The sequence below is a fragment of the Telopea speciosissima genome, chromosome 7 (genome assembly GCF_018873765.1).
Source record: "Telopea speciosissima isolate NSW1024214 ecotype Mountain lineage chromosome 7, Tspe_v1, whole genome shotgun sequence".
Taxonomy (NCBI): Eukaryota; Viridiplantae; Streptophyta; class Magnoliopsida; order Proteales; family Proteaceae; genus Telopea; species Telopea speciosissima.
The window spans coordinates 23,849,755-23,859,558 of record NC_057922.1 but is presented as its reverse complement, the minus strand read 5'-3'; the positions used below and the strand labels follow the sequence as shown (position 1 = coordinate 23,859,558).

At 37.7% G+C, this 9,804-nt stretch overlaps 1 protein-coding gene across 1 annotated transcript; it reads left to right on the top strand.

The window, feature by feature from the left end:
• The first annotated feature begins 800 nt into the window (after nucleotides 1–800).
• LOC122670033 (cyclin-dependent kinase inhibitor 5-like) lies at nucleotides 801–3,916 on the top strand. Its single transcript, XM_043866973.1, has 3 exons — nucleotides 801–1,396; nucleotides 3,280–3,483; nucleotides 3,588–3,916. The coding sequence occupies exons 1-3, from the start codon at nucleotides 897–899 to the stop codon at nucleotides 3,655–3,657; spliced, it is 774 nt and encodes a 257-aa protein (XP_043722908.1). The 5' UTR covers nucleotides 801–896; the 3' UTR covers nucleotides 3,658–3,916.
• Nucleotides 3,917–9,804: the final 5,888 nt, after the last annotated feature.

The following is a 9,804-nucleotide window of genomic DNA, read 5'->3' as shown; positions in this document are numbered from 1 at the left end:
AATCAATGATCAGTAAAAATATACCTGTAAAGGTGGTAGTATAATAGAAAAGTCTTCTTTTAATATATGACCATGTGGGTCTCCTTCATTAATGTGCCTAAAATATCATGTCTTCTACTCTTTTTTAGGGTGGCTCAATGTGACCGACTTAACTCAGTCGGTTGACAACTCACCATCCACCCAGTTGGATCGTAATACAAACCGATCCAAACTATAAAAGAAACTGTGTCTAACAAAGCTACAGGTATTTACATTTATTACTCTTTTCGTATTTCACACATATTTATTGTTGCCCAGTTTTGACTGAATCATCGGAATTACCACAAGTTGACCTCGGGTTCATTCGATCATTTTCCATCTTTCTTACAAATCACCCACTTCAGCCCAATCGTAATCAAACGGCAACAATTAGCAAAATCAATACACATCATCCGATACTGGCGATCCGATAACCACACATCAAACCATGAGTGGGGAGGGTTTTTTCTTTTTGGGTAAGAAGAGGGTTTTTTCTTAAGAAACCATGAAATTAGATTCTAAAAGATATACACTCTATGAAATATATATACAAAAATATCGCGAGAAATTGAGAGTAGAGAAGGTCCTCCAAAACCCCAATAAGTACACCAACCTTACTTTTCCTCTTCAACTGGTACAAATACAGCCCTCCTTCCCTTCTTTCCCTCCCTCTCCCTCCGTTCGATATCTAACCACCAAACCAACCCAAACCCGTTCCTTCCTCTCTCTCTCTCTCTCTTCCACCTGTGCATTTCTTGGCTCTGTCACTCTGTTTCTCCACTTGGGTTCTTTTCTCCTCACTCTCTGCAACTCTTGCATTTCATTCTCTGTAATTTTGCGTCTTCTATGAAAGCTGTGTAAGCTGAAGAGAAGAATAGATGGGGAAGTACATGAGGAAAGCGAAAATCACAGGTGAAGTTGCAGTCATGGAAGTCGCGCAGTCGTCTCTTGGGGTTCGGACCAGAGCCAAAACCCTAGCCTTACAGAGACTGGAGAAGTCGACGATGGCATCGACGGTGAGCTCTGGGGCTTCTTATTTACAACTCCGAAGTCGAAGGCTTGAGAAACCTCCTCTACTTGCGGCGAGTAACCATGAGTCGAAGAAACAACAAAACCCATCTCCATCCCCGACAGCAAAAGTGACCGCCAAATCAAACCCAAACCCTAACCCTAACTCTCGAACAAGTCCCAGGTTGGTGGTGGATTCTGAGTATTCTTGTTCTGTTGCTTCGGTGAGTTGCTCCAAGAATGAAGAGGAGTTTTCGATGAAGGAGGGAACTCCTGTCGCAGTCGAAGAAGTGTCTCCAGAGAGCAAGAACGATGTGGGTATAGAGGCTTCATTTGGAGAGAATGTTTTAGAGACCGAGGGAAGAGAAAGGTGGGTTTTGCTTCATTTCTGTATTAGAAATCTATTTGTCGTTCTTTTTGTTTTGGGCTCTCTTCTTCTTTGAAGAGGGAAAATGGGTTTCTTCTCAATCTCTGTATTTTGTTTCTGTCCCTTCAAGTGATCTCTGGCTCTACGTGCCAACCCTGCCTATTCTAGGGTTTAAGGAAGAAGAACTTAGGCTTGCTTCTTTATTTTGTTTTGGGCCCCTGTCTTAGTTGTGATTTCAGGCTTGATCCTAGAAGTTATGAGGGCTTATGCTTGATTTATCTCCCTATTTTTTTAAACTTTTCTTTCAAATTTCGCTGCTCTCTTGGCTTTTCTTTTTGTTTCTTTGCAAATTAGAAGATTTTATGTTTCTATTCTCTGTTCTTCGTGTTCCTTTTTCTATTCTTTCGTGTTTTATTTTTCTAATTGATGATATCAAGGAGCTCTAAAGCTGCTCTGCAAGATAGGGGGTATTTCAACCTGAAAAGGAGGTTTCTTTAGCTGTTTGTACTCTGCTGTTCTAAAGAACCCATTTTATTTAAGGATTCTTTGCTAAGTGGGCTGAAAGTTTTTACCCCTTCCTCCTTGCACCTTTCCCCTTTCCCCTTTCTTTCCTTTACTTGATCATAGCTTTTCTTTTAGTTGTTTTAGTTCCTTATGTGGCTTGTCTCTGAAACTCTACAGTGAAGAGAACAGTTGTGTATGGAAATTGATAAATATTTATTTTTCCTGAAGTAAAATTCCATCATGTTTGTTGCTTGGAAAGCATGCATGCTAATTACTTTTTTAAACTGTTTTTGAATCCATGGTAATACAGGAACACCTTTTTCATGACTGGTTCACTGGAAGCTCTTTTTATCCCCCCCCCCCTCCCTTTTTTTTTTGTAGACCAAAATATATTTTGCTGATATTTTCTATGTATTTATTTCTTCTATTTTGGTGTGCCATGTTTCTTATATTACTTGGCTAGTATCATAATATGGGCTAGAAGTTTGGTAGTATTTGTGTGTGTGTGCTTCTACCTTTTGTATGTGGTAGAACCATTTTTTTTTTCATTTGAAGATCTCTGGGTTTTTTCTATGCTTCTGTTTCTGGAACTTTTTTCCAGTGTAAAATTATTTTTTGTTCAAGGTTTAGAGGTTCTGTACCTGGTATGTGCGTGCCACCCCTATTTAAAGTTATTTATTTCTCGACTTGTTGCATCACTGCACTCAGGAAAAAATTTTGATTTAATGACCTTTGTACAAAAGATATCTACAGAACAGAAAAAAACAAAAAACGATTTTTAGAAGTTATTGAGTTGATATTGGGGGGGGGGGGGGGATCTCGGAAGCTACCTCTGTTTCTAGTTCTTAATTTCTGTCTAATCTCGGTTGAATGTTCAAGGATGGTAAAGCTCTGTTATTGCTGTCCGAACGAGCTTGGTTATATTAAATTTTTCTTCACCCTTCTCTGATTCTTTCTTTCTGTTTTCATCCTAAAGTAAGATTTTTCTAGAGTCCGTGCTGAAACTCCCGTGCTTGAAACTGAATTTTGTTTGTTCTCTCTCTCCTTGTGAGGTGGGAGTGTGTTATATGCTTTCTTGGATTTGCTGAGGTATTATTGACTGGTACATAAGCAGACTAAGGGCAGAAATTGCAGATAATATATTTCTTTTTAGATACATCACTGCTATATTTTTTGAATTCAATTTTTATCAGAGTTTGAATTATAGTCCCTCCCTCTCACCCCGCCCCACCAAACAAATAAATTTTTTTTTTTTTTTTTTTTTTTTTTTTGGGGGGTGTTAAAGCCTCATTGGCCATCGCTATTGTAATCTTGTTTTTTCTATTTATTCTTAAAACATGTTTCGTTTCTCTAAATATTAGTGTCTTTGTTTTGGTACTCAGGAGCACAAGGGAAACCACACCTTGCAGTTTGATAAGGAATTCAGACACCATAGGAACTCCTGGTTCTACAACCAGGCCTACCACCTCAACTGCAACAAATCGAAGAGTACAGAATGCAATTAGGAGAAACTTCCCAACATCACATGAGATGGAGGAGTTCTTCGCAGGTGCAGAGCAACAGCAACAGAGACGATTCACTGACAAGTACCAACTCATTTCTCAGTCTGTTTCATTAAAGCTGATTAACCCATTATTTATATTTTGATGTAATGTCTTCCACTTAACACCTAATTTCACTGTTTGTGTAGATACAATTTCGATCCAGTGAATGATAGGCCTCTTCCTGGACGATATGAATGGGTGCTAGTGGAACCATAAGTTGGGGTTGGTGTTCCATCAGGATTTCGTTTCCTGCAGCTTCTCGATCAATCTCTTGCAGAGGATTTTCGAAGCAGTAGGGGATGGGGTTGATCATTGATGGTCTTAATGGCTGCGGTCCCGTTTTCTGTCTACCATCATTTCTTGCTTTGTAAAAAAAGGAAGAGCAGTCAAATCTTCTGTGTAGCCTAATGATCTGTAACATAACAGAGCCGATGAGTTCCTTAACAAAATATAAATCCAAAGTCCTTTTGTTTAACCAGATCATTTGGAGGGGAAGGGAAATAGGGTAGGGTTTAGGTTTCTTTAAGGTAGTCCAGTGCAAGGGTCCAGGAAATTACCAGATTATTTTTTTTTTCCTTTTCTTTTTTCCTTTTTGTTTATACTGGTACTGATGGAACCTGATGAAAACTCTCTTGGAATAAACATAACCTATAGCCCCTATTATGTTTTGTCTTCTCAAGTGATAGCACTGTTAAATTTCAGTATTTGGTTGGTGATGGCCGGTTAACTTTGTAATCCTTAAGAGGCTGAAATGGGGTTTTTTTTTTTTTTTTTTTTTTTTCTTCCAGTTTTTAGAACTTAAAAATTGTGATGCTCACACTAAAATTCTAAGTGGCACTCATTTTTTTTTAACCTGATACGAGAAATGTGTAGTTTGTGGTTGTGGTGGAGTGCTCTTGTGTTGGATTTGACGAATCCTCCGGGGTTGATCTGATGTTCTCTATTGGCACAGATTGTTTTAACCTGTGGTGGGGGTAAGATTCCTCTCTCCTGGTTTCTGCAAGTGGGCATTGTCTCATTGACTGTTCATGATCATGAAAGATCATTACAAGTAAAATAGCTTCTTTCACATGGGATCTTTACAGTTGAATTATTTTTCTTTTACTGTCTCTTCTAAACATTGATGAACTTGGATTCTGTTCTGTTGAGAAAAGAACACATTTTCTTTCTTTTTCGTTAGGTGGTCAACCCAATATTTATGGTTTTTGGCCACTTGGTGGTGGTCTGTGGTGAGTCATTAAACTTGGACGTATGTGCCATGACAGTAAACAGTGTTAAGCACAGACTTTTGTGTCCTTACGCAGGTTAACGGATATAGGATTGTACACCAGTATATGGCTCTCTATGAACCATGCATCGAGAAAGGAATAAGCTTTTCTTACCATGAGGGAGGGCTCTGTAAACAAAGCATCATCCAAGCTCAAATTTTCAGAAATTGGAAATCGGTGAACTTTAATTTTGATTAATGTCGATTCCTATATAACATGTTTTGTAATCGGTCACAAATACTTTTTTATGTTTAATTTTCATCAATTTTTGTTTCCTTCTTTTAATCTCTGAAGTAATAGAAAATTTGTGAAACTTATCTCATATGACTGGTTGTTGGGATTTCTCAGTCAAAATTTCAATGCTGGTGTTTGTGATCTTTTCTATCTTTAGATGATATGGGTAATGGTTGGGAAGATTGTCGCTATCAAGTTCTTATCATGTTGTCCTTTGTGGGTTCCATCTTCCATGGGGAGCACAGGCATCTACGAGGGGAATATAATTTTTTACTCTCTCTCTTGATTTGTGCAAGATGTTTGGCTTTAATAATATTTGGTCTACTCAGTTTCACTCCTAGCAAGGGATGGCTTAAATGGTATAGAATTGTTTACTTTGATTTGCTCAAAAAAATTTAGAGAATGTTATGATCAGCTACAGAGATTATGATGTGAGTTTAAAACAAATCTTACTGATAGGATTAGTTTAACATCAACCATTAAAATAGATGAGGGAAGGTGGATGCCTGAAGTGTTTGGATCTCCACCCATTCAAGGATGGTTTCTCAAATGGGTTAGAGCATAAAAGCCCTTGCCACGGCTTCAAACTTCTCTCTACAATAATCTCACATTACCCATCGATTAGGAAGGTCTTTGGCATATATAGTGGGATAGTTCTTCTCCCTAATCGATTCATCTTTTGGGGTGATTGGATTAAAATGACACATGATATTAAAACCAAACCCAAAGACGTGGGCATGTGAGTGTAGGAGTATTGTGGTGTGGGTCCCCCTGAAGAGGGTGACCAAGTATTGAACGGAGAAGATTGTCATGGGCTTAAACTCTCCTTTCTAATAATCTCACATCCCCTACTTATGGAGAAGGTCTTGGGTTTATATAGTGAGATGTTTTTCCTCCCTAATAAATGTTTTTTTTTTGTTTTCTTTGGTGTAGGTGATTGAACGTGAAAGATTGTCACAGCATTAAACTCTCTTTCCCAATAGTCCCACATCCCTTAATTGCGGGGAAAACTTTTTGAGCATATACAGTGGGATTACTCTTCCGCCTAATAAATGTTTATTAAACTCCCTTTCCCAATAATCCCACATCATATCCCCTGGGGAAGGTCTTGGGCATATATAGTGGGATTACTCTTCCCCTTAATAAATGTTTCTTTTGATGTGGTTGGGTCAGACCATGACAACCTGCATCCAAGGTTGCCTCAAATCTATGTTCATGGCTTCTTTTTTAACTTTTTTTTTCAATAAAAAACTCTTCATAAAATGAAAAATTGTAGGACCAGGGCCAAGTATAGAAAATAGATATGTGAAGTATTAAATCCAATTGTCATGTTTCCTTGAGATATTATTACTTATTTGTTTTGGGAGGAGTAATAAATGACTCCATAATGTTGAAGGGGCAGGGGTCCTTCAGAATCTGATGCTTCAGACTTCTAAGAAACATTTACTCTGTGAAATGAATCTCTAAGGAGTTGAAATGAAGTGAAGAATAGCAACTTTTCAATCGGAATTGAAGGCATAATAACCCTGCAAAGCCCATTCATCTTCTGCCCTCCTTACCCTGCAACTGACAGAGAAATGGGAATATGAGACTCTCTCTCTCTCTCTCTCTCTCTCTCTCTCTCTCTGCCCAGTAATTATAAGTTTTTTTTTATTGGGCAGAGATGTTCATTTGTGATATCAAGAAGCTCCTCAGAGAAATCAGGAGGATTCAGAAAGATACAAAGTTATCTGCAGAAGGACTGCACCTATGCATGAAATGATGAGGAAAAGCAGGACAAATCAATCAGTAAACAAACCAAACTTTACCAAAAAAAAAAGATAACAAACCTAGCTGCTCTGGATTGGTCATTGGAGGAGGTAAAAGTTCAATACAGTAGATCAGTAGAGTGAAATGTTCCCTAGCTTTGGTGGGGTTTGATGTTGGCAGTGAAATCAAACACTCAATCAATGGCAGGTGGGTCACATTTTCACCTCTATATGTTCACTGTTTAGTGGTCTCAGCAGGTAGGGTCCATGTAGGGGTGTAAATGAATGGAAATCAGTTGTCTTCGTATCTGTTTAGCATTATCTGAATCCGTTCGAAAGCTAAACGAATGCGGATACGGATAGGCTATAGTTATCTAAAAAGGTGGAAAAACTATATTTACTTGTAAATGGATAAAATATTCGTTCCATATCCGTGTCCAAATCTGTTTAGCACTATTCGAATCTACCCAAAAGTTAATCGGATGCGGATGCAGATATAACACTATCCGAACTGAATCCGATCCGTTTACATCCCTAGGCTCATGTCTGCTCCATTGATAAGCAAACTCCACACCTTATAGTTACCCATCTCCCATCCCCTACTACCCATTTATATTTTAGTGGTCTATTTAATTTCTTAAGTGAATTTTTACTTGATTTGTATATTAAGCCTTTGGTAATTTTAGTTTGGGGTGAGGATACCAGTAAGAGTGCAAGGTATATACCTTGGAACAGCTATAACCATCACTTGGGGAGTTTGGTTAGCACTAAAGTTCATTTTTAATGTTGCTCATAATATCATCTAGTCATGGTTAAATTTTGAATAAAATCTTTCATGGATCATTGTAATGTTTTTAAAAATTATTTGAAAAGAAAAAAAAAAAAGGGTTAAATGGATAAACGAAATTGTCGAAAAAATAAAGACAAAAAATCAAGATGTATAGATCATATGGTTGAGATGGATCATTAAATTTGATATGTGACCAATCAGACAGATTCTTATCTATATGCACCATGCATGGTTGATTAAAATAGTCCAATTTGAATCGAAATAATTAAGGTTGACTTCGATTTCCACATACTTTGCATCACGAAAAATGAGCTTGTCAAAAAAGTAAGAAAATCTCATTTTCTAGTTTTTATCTTCTTCTTTTAATCACCTAGAATATAGAAAAGCGAACAAAAATGGAGTTGCAGATCTGATTTGTGGGTTTAAAGCGTGTATCGGTTGGATCAGCGGGCTTGGATTGCCCCACTAGATCGATCCACCTAACCTCGAGCTGGAACGATGGGAATTGGGATTGGTCGTGACTGATTCCAATCCAAATCAGACGATTCGATCAATCCGAACCTGATTCCTTAGACCATGGTGCTCTCCTTCTCAATCCTTGAACTTTATCTCTGGAGTAACAGTCAAGTGTCTTCAATCAGTTGAGGATAACCCATCCAAGGACAAAGAGTCTGCTTCAAATTGTTTCGAGCATCAGTTGTGCTACCTTGTCCATCCTCTCTCTCTCTCTCTCTCTCTCTCACAGCCAAATGATTAGGAATCCAGATCAGCCAATCCAGTTCTGATTCAAGTAGTACCGATTAGAATCAGTAGAAATTGGGATCGGTGTAAGCCAATTCCAATCCAAATTACCTGATTCACCAATCCGATTCCCAATTCTTGAAACCATGACCGTCACACCCCCATCTCATTGATGCACTTTGGAAGCACAGGGTGCAGTAGTGGCACAGCAATACTTCCCCTTCCCCCACCCCCCCCAAATAAAAAAATAAAGCACTATCGGCCGATAATTTTATTAAGAGAAGCAGTTTTTTGTCCGGGAGTGTGGCCTACACCAGCACTCCCATATGTCTATCTCTCTCCTCCTCAAAACAAGGGGCCAGATGTGTCTTTTTACATGGGGAGGAGAGAGATAGACTCATGAGAGTGTTGGGTAGGCCACACTCCCGGACAGAGTTCTTTTTTCCTTTTTGTAATTCCGAGAATCTAGTGTAAGATCATATTTCCCATATCCCCTACCTGATTCTTTTGAAAGAAAACCAAAAGACAAAAAAAAAAAAAAAAACATACAGAACAAGTACTTCTCAGCCCATTGGGCCAGAAAATGGGCTTTCTTATCCCATGTTTCCGCTCTCAATAGTTGAAGACTTTATCACTAGGACTTGGCTCTAGTCAGAACACCTTAAAGAGATGAACTTTTCCAAAAAAAAATATGAATATTATTTTAGGACTCAATTTGTATTTCACCCATGGTGAAGGGAGAATCTCTTAATACTAGGAATCTGAACTTTCTATTGGAATTGGATTTATGTAAATAGGGACCTGAGCTAGAAAATGATATTTACTATTCCAAGGATCTAATCATAGTGTCAAATCACCTTGGATGAAGAGATTCTCTCTCTTCATCGGAAGGGAAATTTTTCTTATGATGTTATTTTTACATGACTCAATATAGAAATAACAATGAAAGATAGATAATTTTATCAACACAAAAGTATGTAATATAATAATGATTATAAGCATTTTAAAATTAGTAATAAATTGAACAAAAAAACGAAAAAAATCGAGGAAGGTTATGGCATGCAACAATGTAGCATGGAGCCATCAGCCATAGACACTGTAATCACATAGTTGAGAAAAGGGAGAATAATCATGAGCAGTCAAACTGACTCATGAATCATAGTTAGTTAAAACGGAAACGGCTAAAAAAGGGGATACTATAGTTACAATCGATCCAATATCAATCAGAAAAACAAGTCCATGAAGGTGTAGAGCTATCTTTGGTTGTTGTGGACCAGATCAGATGGGATGCTACGGTGAGAGAAAAACTTGATAGGTTTCCCTTGGGGGAAAAAAGGAAATTATGGGCTAAGAAAATTTGTATACATTTGCTTTGATTTATCCTAATTAGAAGCATTATGAAACAAGTAAGCTAAGTTCCCAAATTATATTATTCTTTCTTAATTAAAGAGAAACCAAAATGTAATTTGGATAATGAAGAATATAGATTAAACCAGATCAGAAGTAGAGGCAACCATGAACTTTAAGAGCCATGTTTTTCTTGCAAACATGGATGTTAGATCTCTACAATTGACCAGGAAAA